The 17,170-nt window shown below is 39.7% G+C and overlaps 2 protein-coding genes across 2 annotated transcripts in view; both read left to right on the top strand.

Annotated features, from left to right (window-relative positions):
* Positions 1-1,839, top strand: part of sh3rf1 (SH3 domain containing ring finger 1) — a 46,865-nt gene extending 45,026 nt beyond the window's left edge. Inside the window, exons 11-12 of the mRNA XM_006790225.3 lie at positions 475-821; positions 1,101-1,839. Of these exons, the coding sequence (XP_006790288.2) occupies positions 475-821; positions 1,101-1,269 (516 nt within the window). The 3' untranslated portion in view covers positions 1,270-1,839. The remainder of the gene's footprint in view (positions 1-474; positions 822-1,100) is intronic.
* A 7,506-nt stretch (positions 1,840-9,345) lies between these two features.
* Positions 9,346-16,180, top strand: cbr4 (carbonyl reductase 4). Its single transcript, XM_006790224.3, has 6 exons — positions 9,346-9,476; positions 10,805-10,955; positions 12,416-12,536; positions 12,649-12,785; positions 14,630-14,764; positions 15,729-16,180. Exons 2-6 carry the CDS (start codon positions 10,811-10,813, stop codon positions 15,905-15,907), a joined length of 717 nt encoding a protein of 238 aa, XP_006790287.1. The 5' UTR covers positions 9,346-9,476; positions 10,805-10,810; the 3' UTR covers positions 15,908-16,180.
* The last annotated feature ends 990 nt before the right edge of the window (positions 16,181-17,170 follow it).

The following is a 17,170-nucleotide window of genomic DNA, read 5'->3' as shown; positions in this document are numbered from 1 at the left end:
TTGTTTTTTTCCATCATAGTAATGAATGTCTTCATTTGTAGCAGATGATTGAAATGCCCTGGGAGGCTTAATTTTTATTTAAATGTTAATCATGCAGGGACGATTCACCAGTAGGAACAACAAGGAGGGCTGTTTTATTTTTATATATATATATATATATATATATATATATATATATATATATATATATATATATATATATATATATATATATATATATATATATATATATATAATTTATTTATTTATTTTTTAATGTCTGCTTAACAAATTAGATGCCATGTTTTTACACATTTACCTTGCCTGCAAAAAAAAATAAAATAAAATTGGAATTTGTCCCACCACATTTTTTTAGTTTCCGTAGGGAGAAACAAACAGGTCCAGACATTAGATTATGTCTGTCTGCGGCTTCTAAAAAGTACTTGTCATCGCCTCAGAGGTTGCTGCAAAAAAATGCTTGTCTTCATTTTGCAGAGAGAAAAGAAAAGTCTTCTGAAGCTGTTGTCCTCCAATAAGAAGAAGTCTCGCCCTTCGCCCCCCTCCTCTCCTACCCTTGAGGCTGAGCAGACCGCTGCTGCTGGAGAGCTGCTACATGGCGCTGTGGGCCCTGACACCTCCCCTCCCTCTGGCCCAGCGAGCTGCCTGGACTCTGAACCTGCTGCTGCTTCTGCCTCGTCATCCTCCTCCTCCTCAGTCCCAGAGTCCTCCCATCGGAAGAGCAGTCCCCTTGATGGATGTGTTCCTATCGCTCCTCCTCCCCGCCAGCCCTGCTCCTCTCTTTTATCTCAACAGCATGACGCACGTCCCATCATATGTGAGAGGTAAATGCGCAGTTTCTTTGGACTGTTTCAGATTATTGTTTATCTGTACAACTAGATCAATCAATAGCCAGATTCATAAAGGCCTGTTTAGACTAGAACTTTGTGTCCATGTTATGGTGTTCCTAATTCAGTTCAGTTTGAGTGGGATATATACATGCGGTACTCAAATTTTTCCATGTGTGCATGTTGTTTGTTGTTTTTAAATCTGTTTCCAGGACACACTCATTGCCATTGTTGCAGTGTGTATCATTCACCATCTGCCTGGCTATTCTCTTTCAGGTACAGGGTGGTTGTATCATATCCTCCCCAGAGCGAAGCAGAGCTGGAACTTAAGGAGGGCGACATTGTGTTTGTTCACAGGAAGAGGGAAGATGGCTGGTTCAAAGGCACGCTGCAGAGGAATGGCAGGACGGGACTGTTCCCTGGCAGCTTTGTAGACATCATTTAATACACGCACGTATACACACAAACACACAGTGATCCATCTGACTGCTGCTAGCCTCGTTAAGGTGTCACTGCTCCCAAGGTTGCTTGGACAGGTCAACCACGATGACACTTCAAGTCTTGAAATAGACCACCGTTGGCACTCGAGAGCGCTGCAGAGAAAAATCAATGAAAGCACATTGGACAGAGTTAGAGGAGAGCACACACTATTCATGAACTTTTCTTTACTTTTTTTTTGTTGGTTATTTATATCTTTGTAACAATTCAACTGTTAAATGTGTGCCTTGTACTGTTCCTCACTTTATTGTACATAAGGACACAAATATGATTAGTCCTAAAACATCCAGTATGAACTGTTTATCCGTATGTTACACATTTTAACTTATTTCATAGATCAATCTTTTTGTAGTGCCACATGTTAAGGGGTTAAGTAAAGCACACGCCTTATTTTAATACATCAGACTTGCTTTTCTCTATATGACTGCTGTTCAGACTGTCAGAAGGCAGTTATATTAGGTGGAACAGATCAGAACAAATTGTGCTGCAGAGTAAGAAAATAAGATACTTCTCCTCCTCCGAAGGCATTATTTAATCCGGGGGATCCTAACAGTGATCTGCTGTATTGCACATTTGAGTACTCCGCTTTGACAAATAATTTCTGTGTGCCATTCACAGGCATCTAGTTTTTTCTCGCAGTGTGGTTGCAGTGTAAAGGGCTGATACTGCATTGATCAAACATTTGCATGTGATTAGCAAAGCCATCCGCAGGAGACAAAGTGCTGACAGACTGTTTGGCTCTGCCGTTTTTAATATGCGAAAAACACACTCCAAAATGGACTCAAATGATGCTTACTTTGTACCTTCTTTATATTTACTGACCAGAGTAGCTGCTCTCCTAACCTCCCTCGGCAGTAGCCGAACCTGGACAGAGCGCTCCATCACAGGAGCGACATAACATTACAGTAACAGTGCACGGCCGATTCCTTTCAGTGTGTATTTATTTTATGTTAGCTACAAATTTCAGAGACGCTGACACCTGCTGCTCGTAGAGAGAGTGTCATATAACTAATCGGACACAGTCGCCCCTCAACGGGCTCCGTGTGTGAACAGGAACTCATTCCTAATGTGACTTGTGGCAATAAGAAACACTGCTAGCTAAAGCACAGAATGTTTGCCTAAAGTAGCATGTTTTATCGCTCCACAGGAAGAGGTGCATTCAATCTGTTGAATCCAATCACAAATTTTTATTGAAATCAATCACATTGAGCCCTTGACCCCCCCACCCCCCCACCCCGTTTTTCATGGTTAAGCGATTCAAAGTTTGTTTCTTGTTTTTCTGTTAATTGTTGTACTGACTTGAATTACTATAAGATTTCTTAGTGATTGGAGGGGATTTGGCTGTAGGTTTGGTGCTTGTTGAGCTGAAAATGAATTAGCAATTTTAGAATACTTTTTAAAAAAAAAATGAAAGTGTAATCTTCATAAAAGATCATTCTTCTTTGCCTTGAAGTTGACCAGTTATGCTCATTTTTAATTTTGGACTCGAGTATTAGCTTTGCACAACTCACAGTTGGAAATAATCCTTCTTTATCTTATACTGGGCATTGGTGCAGCCTCTAAGTTCTTCCTCTGAAACAAGCAGTTTAGTTCCTCTACTTTTAAACCAGCTTTTATCTGATTGGCTGCACCTAATAAACAGAAGACTTTTGATGATAGAGGAGCCAAAATTGTTCAGGAGGCATGCGGTGTCTCACTCTAAGAAGGTCCTGGGTTCAAATCCAGCAGTGAGTTGGGGCATTTCTGTGCAGTTTGTATGTTCTATGTGGTTTCTCTCCAGGTGTTCCAGCTTCATCCACAGTCCTTAGACTTCCATTTTTAGCTGAACTAGTGTGAATGTGAGCATGAATGGATGTCTGTCTATCTGTGTTAAACCTGTAATAGACTGTACCCCACATCTTGCCTATTGACAGCAGGAATTGGATAGGTAGAAGGAAGTGGACAGATGGTTTCTCTATTATTATGTTAACAGTTTTAATTTGGTTATCTTTTAGTTATTAACTTAAAGAAATTTAAACAAAATGTGTTTTTATTGGGGATTTTCCTGAATTTTATATATTGTTCACATAATTTGGGAAGCATGGTGTTACAGTAGGAACTTCCGGTCCATCCGGCCGGTGTCCTCTGTGAGACGCCATCATTAGACGACAATGGAATCAAGAAGAGGAGAGGCGAGTGCAATGGAAAGCCAAAGAGCCGATTCAGCTGGCACCTCTATCACACACCATTTTTGACAGAAACCTTTAGATTGATAGTGTCAACTTTAAACTGGAAGTGAGTTTGTGTGTTTTTTTTAGAGGACTAAACGTACAACAGTGTAAAAAAATAACGGTGTTTGCTTGATTTAAAACACAATACATGAAGTAAACCTGCTAGTGAAATATGTACACCTTTAGTTGTTTGATCCTGATCAATCAGATTTAAATTTAAATCCAATTCACTGCCCAGCCTGCGGTGGGTCGCGCTGCTCTGCTTATAGAGCTACGTTGAGTCTACAGCTTAGGAGTTTGTGCTTAGATTGGATCACTTTTAAAGTCTTCTACCTGGTTTCAAGTCAGTATGATTAGTGTAGACACAATGGGCTCGGGTATAAATGCAAACAATGACAGGACCAATAAATAAAGCTTGAAGGATAGCTTTATTCAGAAGGACAGGACGCTGACATTTTACAGAGCCAGGAGTAGAAAGACCTGTCTGAAACCAGGAGTTTACTGCACTCTGATGCTCGAGCTTAATTGGTGACCTCATTATGTCAAACTTTGGCCATTTATAATAAAGCATCTACCTTTGTAGCAAAAGCTGTATCACAGAAAAGAATGAAAAGCATGGTAGGTTCACTTTAAAAAGCCCTCTGAAAAATCAATGAAACCCTTTAGAGTAAACGCATTACTGTGAACCCACCCCCCACCTCCTCGCCTAAGGGAACCTCACATCAGTTAATGTAATGTGACTTATTCATCAGATTTTTTCAGGAAGTCGTTTGAGGTCCGTGGGGTGTTTGAACATGTTGAGGCAATCACTGAATCGTGCCAAATTTGGCTTTGAGAAGGAGTTTAACGACTGATTTAGACCCAGAGTTTCAAGCGTCTGTGATAATTATTTTTTAAGTCTCTTGTTGTTAATTGAGGGGACCACTGTGTAACTGACTGCTGGAAATATGTTGTCATTTGCTTGAAATTTGGAGCGAGGGCGGAAAGCGATGGTACAAATCACTGTTAGGGCTTCTTTTTATATAGAATTAATCTGATGTTTTCTTGTCGTCTTGGCCGTCACCACACCAACCTCAGGCGCTCTGCTCAAACTCTCCCTCATCGAGTGTCTTTTCATTTCACTGGGAAGCCTTTAATATACAGACATACTCCTACACAGAGGCACACAGTTATACTGGCATACACACTACCGCACCGTTTCAAATCATACTGACGTCTCGTACATGTTTTCATGCATAGGCTGCACAGTTTACAACTCAGAATATGAAGCATATTGAATGAAGACTAGTAATTATTTCTTAAAATAATTACTAGTCTTCATTCATCCAAACACACGGCAACTTAAGTTTGCTCAATCCATCTTAACAGATTTCTTATATGCCAAGGTGACTTACTTGATTTTTTTGTTTTGTTTTTTTTAAGTCTGTCGATCATCTGTTATGTCTGAAAATGATGAAACTGAAATTGACATGTTTGGCACAAATCTGTTATGTGAAAAACATTCTGAAGTATTTGAGGGAATCGCACATTTTTTTTTGTTTTTTGTAAAAATCTCTAAAACAATAAAAGCTAATGGTTTCCATATTTTTCTGAGGCTTGGTCATCATTTTGTGAGAGCGCTCTGGTGTTTTCTCCAGTGACTGTGTGTCACGTCACAGCAGATGTATCTGACCTGGTTAGTAATCGGAAATCTGAAAAAGTAAAGTGCTGTTATTTATTATTATTTATTATTTATTACCTTAAAATGTACGGGCTCGCAATTTATCTGAAAGTACAGCAATGTGCAAAACTCTTGAGCCATTCCTCACTTCTTTATATTTTGCTAGGAAAATGTGAAATGTATCCAGTGATTTATTAAAATGTAAAAAAAACAACAAAAAAAAAACACTTGGAAATATATAAGGCAAAAACAGAGTTTTTAGTAATGAGCTTGAAGGTCAATATTTGGTGTGACCACCTTCATTCTTCACAGCCTGAACAATTTTAAGCTTTCCTATAGTTTCTTTAAGTAGTCTTCAGGTAGGATTCTTGTAGGACATTCAAAGCTCTTCTTTGGGTGTTGGCTGCCTTTTGTTCTGTTCTATATTATCTACATGATCCCACACTGTTTCACTAATGTCGAGGACTGGGCTCTGGGGAGGCCAGTCTGACTGACATGTGTGGTATTTTCAGGTATTTTACTGCATTGGCATCGTTGGGATTGTTGTCATCCTGAAAAATGAAGCTTTTAACAATCAGACACTTTCCAGATTGCATTATAAAGTGGTTCAAAATCAAGTGGTATTTTTCTGATTTCACAATTCCTTTAATTTCGACCCACAGCACCAGGATCACTGGCTGATATAGTTATATACAGTTCCAAACCGGGACAGAACCTCCACAGTTTTCAGTTTTCAAAATTTGAATTCTTCACTTCATGAGACCTGTTGCCACTGATTTTCAGGCTGGTTCTTGTGTAATTTGACTTCCTCAGACATTTCTCCGCATTTTCCTTAAGAATGACATCTTGGCCTTTCCGTTGAGACCATTCCTGGTGAGACTGAAGGACCAGATCCATCTCTCCAGCTTTTGCTGGATTTGGTTTTACTTTTTCTTAAGGACATCACTTTAAGATATTGATCATCTAATGTAGATATTTTCTTTAGGCCTGCTATTACTTCTTTTTGTCCTAAATATTTATTTTTTATGCCTGAATGAGTCATAGGTCAGTGTTAAGTGGCTTAACAAACAAAAACTCTTCTGAATACTGTCCGGTAGAAGGACTCGACTAAAAAGTAGCAGAAAAAGGAGCCAATGTCCAAAAACAAAAAACTTTGCCAGATCTTCAGAAAGCCTGCGGAACTTAGGTGTGACTTCTTGGAAGCAAAACATAAAGAAATAAGTGGTGACAGAAGACGTTTCCACAGTACTGTAAACACACACTGATTATTGCCAGGAAGAGAGACCTTTGTCCATCAACTGTATAAAAAAGATGGCCACCATGACATAAACTGACATTTCAAAGCCGCAGTGTTAGCATTCTGGCTGCCATAGTGTTACCTTTAGGAGCCACATGTGTCTATATTTGGACAAGTAGTGAGAGTACAGACCCAGGTGCCTCCTAATTAAAGACTAGAATTTGACTGACCTCAAGGTGGAGAACTTCTCAGGCAAGCTGCATCACACAGCAAACCACAGTGGAGAGGCCCAATTCAGTGACTGAAGTTAGCAGAGGTGAAGTCAAACAGATAGCTATTGAGTACAGCAGCTTCAAATAAAACTGAAAAGTGTAGCTTATTGAAAATAAAAACTGAGCCTCTTTTAGCCCAGGCCTCTCATAGTGTCATGAGAACTTCTACACTTCCCTTTCTGTCACTCTTCACCATAGACAGTATAAAACATGAATATAGTCACAGTGAAGCCACCTCCTGGTTTGTGAAGTCCTATTTTGAAGCCTAGAGAAGAAACCAGGTGTGATGAGTCAGGGTCCGTCTGACTGTCAAACATAGGGTACATGTTCTTTAGCTAACGTCTGGTGAAAGCTGTTAGCCGACGACCTTTCTGACTTTTAAAATAACTAACATTTACAAAATTAACATATTTTATTCATTATAAACCAAAATGCCTGACTAAGTCCATAAACTTCTCATTAAGATAATTACTGATGTCAGCACCTTAACTTTTTACAACTACAGATAATGCCCCCTGGTGGCCTTTATAGAAAATGGCGGTTTTAAGGCCAAAAACTGCTTTTTATCCAGTAGCTTTGTGTTTCAGTTCAGAAGCTGACACTCTAGAGTAATCATAATCAGAAATATTTACCAGGATTATTTATTGAGTATTAAAGCATTTTTCATTTGTTCCACTTTATATTAAAAGTGGCTTATCCAATTAATTGAACCCAAAGTGTTTCAGAAACAGTGACGTATTTCTTGGTGATCAAAGGCTCTTTTTTTTCAGCCGTGTCCCAGACTGAACTAAAGCTCTCAAAGCCTGGTGGTGTGGTGGTGGAGGAGGAGGGCAAGGAGGAGTCATGAAATAAAGAAAAGAACAGTAACAAGTGCAATACAAACTAAGCTGCATAACAACGACAGCAAAGAGCTGGGTGCTTCAAATTAAATCTATTTGGGTGCTCATTATAGTATCTGCTAATAAAAGGTTGTTACTGGTAAGCAGTGTCTCCCATGACTTACAGCAGAGTAAAGAGAGGTGAGCCTTCCCAGAGTGTTCAGCTGGGAAATGTTGACAGGAACTGACAAGCACCCAGAGAGGTCATTGTGTTGCACACAGCTCCCTGCAGAGGATGGGTTTCCATGGAAATAAGTTACTCCAATATATAAGTATGAGACTATAGTGAGGAGGAATAAGTGTCTTGTAAGGAACATTTACACTTTAATCATTGTTTGTAACTCTAGGTTGTGTTATATCATCTGTCCACTTGGGTTGTTGTGCTTTAGTAGATTATGCACATGTGCTAAATCTATTCCACGAATATTTCAGGCTGACAGGACTGTGGTTGACAGGTTGGGTAGGGACTGTGTGTAAATATAGGCAAAGCTATGTGTGCATAGCGCAGGTAAAATATTCAGAGTTAGGAGTGCTGTGTAGAGTGTTAAGGCCCCAAGGTCAACAATTCTTGATAATGTTTAAGCACAAGACGTGTGAGCTGATTCAATTGACTGCAGCAAAAGGAATCAAGTCCTCCTTGAACTCTTTAACAGTGCCCGAGGAAACGGGCAGGAGTTATGTGCTTGGCTTCTTGGAATAAATTTTCTGAGCAATGATACCAGAAAAGTAAACGTGTGTTTTTGTGGGGCATGAAGAAAATGTGGCAGCATTTAAAAATAACCCAATGATCAGGCAAAATAGTTCCAGGAACTAAATAAATAAAGTGTTTTCTTTCTCTGAAAAGAAATTCAGTCCAGTGTCTCTCTGATGCACAAGCACACCTAATGAACTCTTGGTTGACAGGCGTAGAGTCACCGCATTTAGAGAAATCAAACTGTTTGTAGTGTTTGCATTTTGTTCCTTTTATACTGTGTATGATTCACAGCGCTCAGGGCTACATATCCACTCTGGCACAGGTGATGAATGTGATTTCGCTTCAGCAAATCAATCTGGCAGAATAAGTCTCAGACTGATGAACTGTCCAGGTGTGGGCCAAGGCCACCCAACCGGTCTCAACATGATTCATTTTTTTTCTTTTTTTTGTGTGCACTGATGACAGATTTGCTTTTCTTCAAGAGATATATTTCCACAAGGGAACAATGTGGAAAAACGAATGGCTGCAAATAGAGATCACAGTGCTATTTCACTGGCAGTAAGATACAGATGAGGTATGCTGTATTTATTTGAAAAATGTTGAAGTTCCTGTGCTACATCAGCTAAAACAATAAATATAATTTCTAACAAAAAAGGCCAATTTAAAAAAAGTAGCTAAGATGTAACAAAATAAAACAGCTTACTGAGATAACAAGCACTCTAACAGCTAAATCAAGGGAAGTAAATAAGCTAGATAAATAAAAATATTTAAAAAAATATATAATAAAACTATGTCAGAAGCTTTTGAATATATTACAATGAAGTGATTCTTTAAAATAAAATAGATCAACAAAAATGAATAAAGGTCAGACTAAATATAGCAAAACAAGCACAGCAAATGTCAGATGGCAAAGTGGGTCAGTGTACACAGGGTGTAAAGTACAGTGGACAGTGTAGGGTGGAACTACAGTGGCTGGGTAAAGGTAAAAAAAAATCACCAATCAATCAAAGCAGTTCAGTTCAGCCAGTCCAGCGTTACCACAGCGCCCTCTACCGACTAACAACGACCAGCACAATAACAACAAAAAACATGGCGGCGCCCATGACTACCCGCTCCTCTGGTATTCTTTATTTGTTCAGTAAATAACATTTGTTACATTTTAACAGTGTTTCCCAAACGGAGTGTCAGACTCAGAAAAACGAGGTAAGTAACATATCGCTGCATAAACGTAACTGTACGATCACATTAAAAGCTAAATACGGCTACTATTTACCGGACAGCGACTGTGACTCTTAGCCTCACTGAAGTGACCCGGTGTCCTACTTTGAGTTGTGCTGCAGAGCATTTTGTCCCACATGTTAAGACAGGGTGTCATATTTTATAATCTTGGCTGTGTTTACTTGCCTAGACCCATACAGACAAACAACCAACCTTACCGTCACGTATTCATCCCAGCACGCGCACTTCCGTGCACTTCAATAGATATAAACTCTGTGCCAAAATAATGGGGGACAGATTAAAGAAAAATATATACTATACTATAAAATGAGTTTTTAAAACAAATCACACATTCAAACAACCCGATGATGGCCGAAGAAGACTGCTCCAAATTTTAGGAGCTAAAAAAAATTGGTTTTAAAGTATAATCGCGCAGCCTCAGTGACAAGGTCTCTAAAGGTAATAAATTAGCCGATACCTGTTTATCTACAACTTAAGAAGAACAAGTGTGATATGTGAGCACCGGCCATCCATCCTCTGCACATGTCCAAACCTACCACCTTTGCCTCTCTCCCTTATTAACAGTGATGGTTAATCCATCTGTGCGTAGTATAGATAGAGCTGTTAAAGCCTGTTTTTCTGGTTGCTATTGCAGTGTTTCTTCAGCATCTAAAATACATTCAGACTGATGTGTGTTGACTCAAAAGACAAAAATCCCAGTATATCCCAGTGTTCCAGTCCTAAACCAAATGAAAACTTTGTTAAAGCAAACAGGGTGTTATTATTACTCTTAAGCTCTTAAATCAACAGAGAGTTTTTGGGAATTTTAAGTTGTCATATAAATACATTATGCTTATATACTAGGGTGATCAGATCTCAACAAAAGATTGTTTATATGTAACACACATGGGACACATCATATTTGTATTTGTGTAACACTGAATAATAACTGACAAAAAAAGAAAAAAAAACAAACAGTTTTTCTAATTTACTGTCACATCATTTGTGGTAGTGTCCATCTGACACTGACTTTCCCAGGCATACAGAGTTTAACCTGCACTTGACTATAATAAAAGCGTTCCCTACTTTCTTCAGCCAGACTTTAAAAAAACGTGCCTGCAGAGCCGATTGAAATATGGAACAAGGGATAAAAATGCTGTGTATTTATGTTGTGTAGCTTCCATTCAATAATCAGACTACACCATCGACTTATGAAGAGCATAAAGGGAAGCAGGCATGTCTCTCCTGTGTTTCATCTGAGATAGTCTAGATGCTGTTCTGTAGCTGTAATTGAGCTGTTGCCTCTCCTGCAGGTCATCATGTCCAGACTGGCAGTAGTGTGTGGGGGTTCCAGAGGCATTGGGAAAGCAGTGTCCCGCCTGCTGGCAGAAAGAGGCTGCAGGGTAGCCGTCGTCTCCAGGAACAAAGACGTCGCCCAGGCAACTGTGGCATCTCTGCATGGAGGTATAATGCTGTGCTGTGTGTAATACAGTGCTTAACAAATTTATTAGATCACCGAATATATATAAAAAAGAAAGCACAAGTGTTTTAGAAGTCTGTGAAAAACAAATTAAATTACTGAACTCACTGAACTGAATTGTTGTTTTAATACCCAAATTATAACCAGCACACTGGACTTCTCTCAGAACTCAGAAATTAATCAAGCAGAACATTCAACCACTGAAACATTTTTAGTAAAATAGTAATTTAGCATTAAAAATATTATTTTTATTAACAAGCTTGCACAAACTGGTGGATTAACCATTACAGAAACATAAAAAATTATTTTGCTAATTACCAATAGTGTTGATTTAAGGTAGCTGTGGCGTAAACCTTACCCTGGATTTTGGTCTAATAAATGAGTTAATGAGTAAAGTATACAGACATGTGCCAGAGCTATTAGAGCTTTTCATTAGCGTGCTTTTTTTCTGCACAATGGCCATTCTCTAAAGGAAAATTACCAATTTTTATTTTCAAAAGTATGGCTTAATTTACTCAAGCTTAAAATACAGATTTGTTATGAAATTGGCAAAAACAACAGAGAACAACAGCATATGTTGTCTTCATTCTTACTTACAACACCGAAAAGCCAAATTTTGAGAAGGAAAAAAAATGAATGAATTTCACAGTTAGTTTAAGTTTTTGTAATTTTTGTAATGTGGGGAGCATTTATAATTGAGATGGTTTAAGAAGTTTCATTTACCCACTAGATAAGCAGAAGAAAATGGAGTCATGGGTACAGTTCAGATCAAACAGAGTAAATACAAATATGCATCAAAACCTCCTTGTGTAGATTTATTCAAAATTACAAATAATAAAATTACAGACTTCTCTGTATCATTTTGATTTAGTCTTTGCAAGTACACATTATAAATAAACAAGTATGTAGCTCCTTCTTTCTTTATAAATATGGGTGGGATATTTATTTTAGTCTAGCTCTACACTGCCATCAACTGTAAGTAAAAGATGGATGTGACATTGGTATGATATCTCACACTGAGGGTTTTTTGGCTTTGAAACTAGATGTGACTAAACAGAGAGACACTGTGCACTCTAGTAACTTGTCAGTCAGTCACATGTTAATCCTTTGTGACTATAACGTAGAACATATTTTACGAAGACAACACTGTTTTGTATTTGGCAAGACTTGAAATGAGAGCTTGAGAACATAAACTCATCAGTAAATAGTTTACTGAGGTCATAAACCAAGTTAGAAGATATGGTAGTTTTCTCATGGCAACTGCACAGTCAGACTTTCAACCAGAGGAGTCGCCCCCTGCTGGCCATTAGAAAGACTGCAGGTTTAAAGCACTCAGAAGCTACGCCAATTTTTAATTAAATACAGGGTTCAGTGTAGACTTAGAGGACCTTTATAAACATACTGCAGTGATGCCGACAGTAGATCTGATGTGTGTCCTCTCTAGATGAGCACATTGCTTTTAGCTGTGACATCTCTAAAGAACAGGAGGTGCAGAAAACATTTGAAATGATCCAGAAAACCTGTGGAAACATCTCCTATCTCGTGAATGCAGCCGGTATCAACAGGTGAGCAAGCACTGAAGTTGACACCTCTACTGATTCTCAGCTGCATTTGCAGACATATTTAGACGCATATAAATGCTGAACCCCTGCAAGTTGCTGTTGTCTGTTTGCACAGGGATGGTCTGCTACTGAGGACCAAACCAGAGGACATGGTGGCTCTGCTTCACACCAACCTGCTGGGCTCCATGTTGACCTGCAGGGCAGCGATGCGCAGCATGCTGCACAGCCAAGGAGCAGCTATTGTTAATATAGGTACTTGATGATTCACATTAGTGGTGTGTCTTCAATTTAACCACTAGATGGCTGTGTTACTACTTTTATAGATTCAAGTCAGTGTACCCTTTAAGGAGGATGGTATTTTGTACGGTGGCCCTGAGAGGCCAAACGGACTGCAACTTAAGAAAACACCAGCAATAAGAAAAACGCTGCAAAAGCACACAAAATACAACGAAAATAGGAAAAAACAAAACAGAAATAGGAAAAACGACAATGGAAATAGGAAAAAACTGATTTCCAAAAGCACAATGGAAGTGTTTCTGGGGAGACAATAACCCAATGTTGCAGGGACCAAAATATGCTAAGAATTGCGCTGGGAGACACTTAAAAGAAGTGGAGGATCTATCGGTTTTGTGAGGAAAGAAAAGATGAGAGGTAAGTGTGTTAGCCTAACTATTAGCCTAAAAATCCATCATCAGTATTATATGAATCATGATAAAACACACCAAGCAGGTTTTGGGTTTGTGCAACTTGTCCGTTGGATTAATGTCTCCCCAGAAACACTTCCCTTGGGCTTTTGGAAATCTGTTTTTTCCTATTTCTGTTCTCGTTTCTCCTATTTCCATTGTGTTTTGTGTGATTTTGCAGCGTTTTTCTTATTGCTGGTGTTTTCTGAATTTGCAGTCCGTTTGGCCTCTCAGGGCCACCGTAATTTTGTGCTCATTTAATCCAAATAAAATCAGATACTGACAATTTTTTTGAATTCACGCAACAAGCTTGTGGATCTATGGTTTTATGTTTCTTTTTCCTCATGAACTGTAATCAGATACATTATGAGTGAGAGAGAGAGGGTACTAAAAGAATCCTGAATAGAAACCTCCCAGAGAAAAGATGGTGGCACAAGTAGGTGGTAAAGTTTGAGTTTCTAGTGTTCCAGTTGTTTTCTTTTTTTCTTTGTTTTATTGGTACATTAAATACAGAAAATAATATGTATTTGTTGAAAAAAGCTGTTTGAAAGGCTAAAAACAACCTACATAATTTACAGAATAACAACTGTGTACTGCTTCTATATGTAGCACCATAAAATAAAGTGAAACAAAATCATATAGAATATAATAAAATACTAAATGTAACAGAAAACAAAGTTTAGTTAATGGCAGATGATATTAGTGTCTCAGTATTGGGGAAAGTGTAGTAAACGGTGCAGGCTTGGGAAAAAAAGCTGTGAGGTGAAAGAACAGAGGATTCTCTGCTAAACACATGTGTGGAGTTATAAACATTACTGCATGAGGAAGAGATTACCTGAATCAGTCTGTTAGTGGAAGTTCTCTGCTGCCTGTTCAGTAAGTGGTGCAAAGGGTGGTCGGGATTATCCACAATGGATAAAGGTTTGTTGAGGGACTTCCTCTCAGAGTCAGCCTTCCTGGTCAGTTTATTGGTCTCTGATGTTGCAGACTAAAGGAAAGTATACACTGCACTCGTCACAGGGACAACTGAAATTAAAAGTAACTTGGATATACCTAAGTAACGGCCCAAGCTGTTTCAAGATGGTAAGACTTGCTCCCAGAAGGGCTTTGTTGAAATCTCGAACGCCACCAACACCTGGGACTGCAGCTCTTAAGAAGCACCGGATTGACTGCATCCTGTAAGAAAATCCAACCAGAATCTGAAACCACAAGCACGGCTATAATAATATTAATGTGAATTCTTCCCTCAAGGTTTACAGTGTTTATATTTCTTTGTAAAGAAAATCTATTAAATTATACAGACAGAGTAACAAATTCTTCATCCAGCACGCTGCGAGTCAGGTAATTTGATTGTGATTCATATTAAATGTGGAATCAAGTCATCTTAATGGATTTCTCTGGTCATGTCTGCAGGCTCTGTTGTGGGCCTGAAAGGGAACTCTGGCCAGTGTGTCTACAGTGCCAGTAAAGCTGGTCTAGAGGGTTTCACTCGCTCCTTGGCTAAAGAAGTTGCTTCACGTAATATCAGGGTTAACCTCCTGGTTCCAGGTACAGAATATGCTTCTGATTCTTTCACTTTTCTCTCTCTGTCTTCTCAATATCTGCTACAACCTCTCTTGTTTCCATCACTGGCTTCTTGGCTCAATAAAATGAACATGTTTTACATTAATCTTTGTGCACACACCCTCCAGAGGAAGCTCATGGCTATAGGCGAGCGTGAGAATGAAGAGTATATTTGAACAGTAAAATGACGGTCTCTTCTGGCCCATGGTATGCTTTTATGGTGCCTGATTGTATGGCTGATGTATTGGTCTACGGAGAGCCAACAGAGAGGACCTCAACCTCAATTGCAAACATGCTCCTATGTAGTCCTCCAAAATCCTTTTAGTCTTCATTTCTATTCTGCTCTTGACCATGATGTAAGTAGCCTACAGAACAGTTGTACCCCATACTTTGGACACTTCCTACATCTGGCAACAGACACTCTCTGCAGGTAGAAAGGCTGTCTTTAGCTCGCCAGAGAACCACACTGAGCCCTTTAACCAGTCAGCGTTCATTTTACGCGTAGTGTCATTTATATCGAGCTACGTGTTGTTGGTTCCTTGGAGGACTGCACGCAAGTGGTTGTGTATCTCTTTGAGTAGACTGTGTGGACAAATACCTAATACCAAACCAATGAGTTTATATACAGTCACCGATGCAAACAGACACAAACGCAGTACCGTAAAACAAACACAAATCTCTTGTTTACTTCTCCCACTCATGAACAAGACCATGAGATACTTGAGCTTCTCCACTTAAGGCAGCAACTCATCCCTAACTTTCCTCCAGCTGCCTTATATTCCTAAGAACCGTGGCCTCACGTTCATCCCTGCCACTTGACACTCTCTGCTCCAATGCAACTTGCGGCGAAGATTAGATCCTTAAATTAGTGATTGGTAATTAGTACAAAGCACTGCTTGTGTCAGTCTCTGTCATCTCATTGCTGATTTTTTCCCCCGTCTTTTGGTAGGTTTTATCCACACTGACATGACTGCAGGGATGAAAGAGGAGGCCTTAGAGCGCTCCATCCCTCTGGGGAGATTTGGAGAGCCAGAGGAGGTAGCCCGGGCCGTCCTCTTCCTCCTGGAGTCCCGCTACATTACAGGAGAAGCGCTGGTGGTGGACGGAGGGCTGCAGCTGGCCATGTAGGGAGTAACAGCTTCCTCCGGAGCTACTGTTTTGAATATTCAGTGTCTTAATTTAGGCGTTAAGTGTCACTGTCGATTGAGAAATTTATGACTGATAACAAAAAGAAAACCTTTTGAACTTAAAGCCTTACATCTTAAGTTAAATCTAGAGCTCTGCCCAAACTAAGTTAAAAGTGATACCTGGTAAGCTGCTAGATTATGAGATGTGTGTTTATTACTCGTATCAGATGTATTGCTACTGCAAAAGCCTTCAGATTAAAGCAAACATAATGTATGTTGTCAAAACTCATTTACTTTCTTCTGCCGAGTCACTCTGTTCAGCCACAGTGGGCGTGGCCTTTGAGAGTCAGTCATGACTAACGCTGCTGACTCCAGAGTGTCTGGCCTAGTCCAGACCTCCGTGCCCTGGGGTCCTAAATTTGATCAGTAAATTTAACGCTGTTGGTCTTTTTCCATGACTGTAAAGCACCCGCCCGCTTGCACGCCACTGATCCTTACGCTCGTGTTTTGTTCCCCACGTCCCCCTGGGAGACCCCCTCACAGCCGCCACATGTTGCCCTCCACAGCCTCCTGCCTGCGCCCCCCAAGCCCACCTCTGGCGCGGCCTATAGAGCGAGGAGGCATTTGGGGCTGCAGCTGGAGGGAATTAAAGGTAGCGGTGGAGGTAGGGGGGTATTTTTAGTGCTGGGAATGTTTTGAGTGTCTAGTTACAGCTCTGGACCTGTACTGTGGATGTGTGGGGCTAGAGGTGACTGTCATGCTCACTGATGAGATTTGCAAAGCTGTTATCAAAACCTGGACTTTAAATGAGCTACAGTGTGTGGGGGCTGTTGTGTGCATTTCTCCTCTAAATGTTGTATGTCTTTCTAAAAGGAGCAGCCAGCCAGGTAGATGGACTCAACAGCCATTTTTCAAGTCTATTTAAACTCATTTTAAACTGAATCTGGTCTACTTTTAGGTTACTATTTATTTTTTAGGTTACTATATATTTGTATATTTCTGTGATGTTCACTCCAGAAACCTTGGTTTTGTGTTAAAACCTGAATGCTCCAGACCAGCAACACACAAAACGTCTGCTTTTATAAAAGTGCTCACATTTCCTGACGATCAGTTAAGAGAGGAGCTTAGAGACCCAAGGTTTTGGGTGATGACACCATCTGGAACAGCTGTAAAAGTCTCTAGACAGGACAAGGCAGCCTTTTCTGACAGGAAATGATTAATACAGACAGAACGGGTAAGTCTGCAAGGTAAGATTTAAACCAGC

The sequence above is a fragment of the Neolamprologus brichardi genome, chromosome 23 (genome assembly GCF_056152115.1).
Source record: "Neolamprologus brichardi isolate AB-2024 chromosome 23, ASM5615211v1, whole genome shotgun sequence".
NCBI classification, from domain to species: Eukaryota; Metazoa; Chordata; class Actinopteri; order Cichliformes; family Cichlidae; genus Neolamprologus; species Neolamprologus brichardi.
The sequence above is the reverse complement of the archived record's forward strand: the minus strand, read 5'-3'. Positions and strand labels throughout refer to the sequence as shown.

Coding starts and splice junctions, on each gene's coding strand:
- cbr4 (XM_006790224.3), top strand. CDS start 10,811: ATGTCCAGACTGGCAGTAGTGTGTGGGGGTTCCAGAGGCATTGGGAAA. Junction 10,956..12,415: donor TGTGGCATCTCTGCATGGAG/GTATAATGCTGT, acceptor TGTCCTCTCTAG/ATGAGCACATTGCTTTTAGC. Junction 14,765..15,728: donor GGTTAACCTCCTGGTTCCAG/GTACAGAATATG, acceptor GTCTTTTGGTAG/GTTTTATCCACACTGACATG.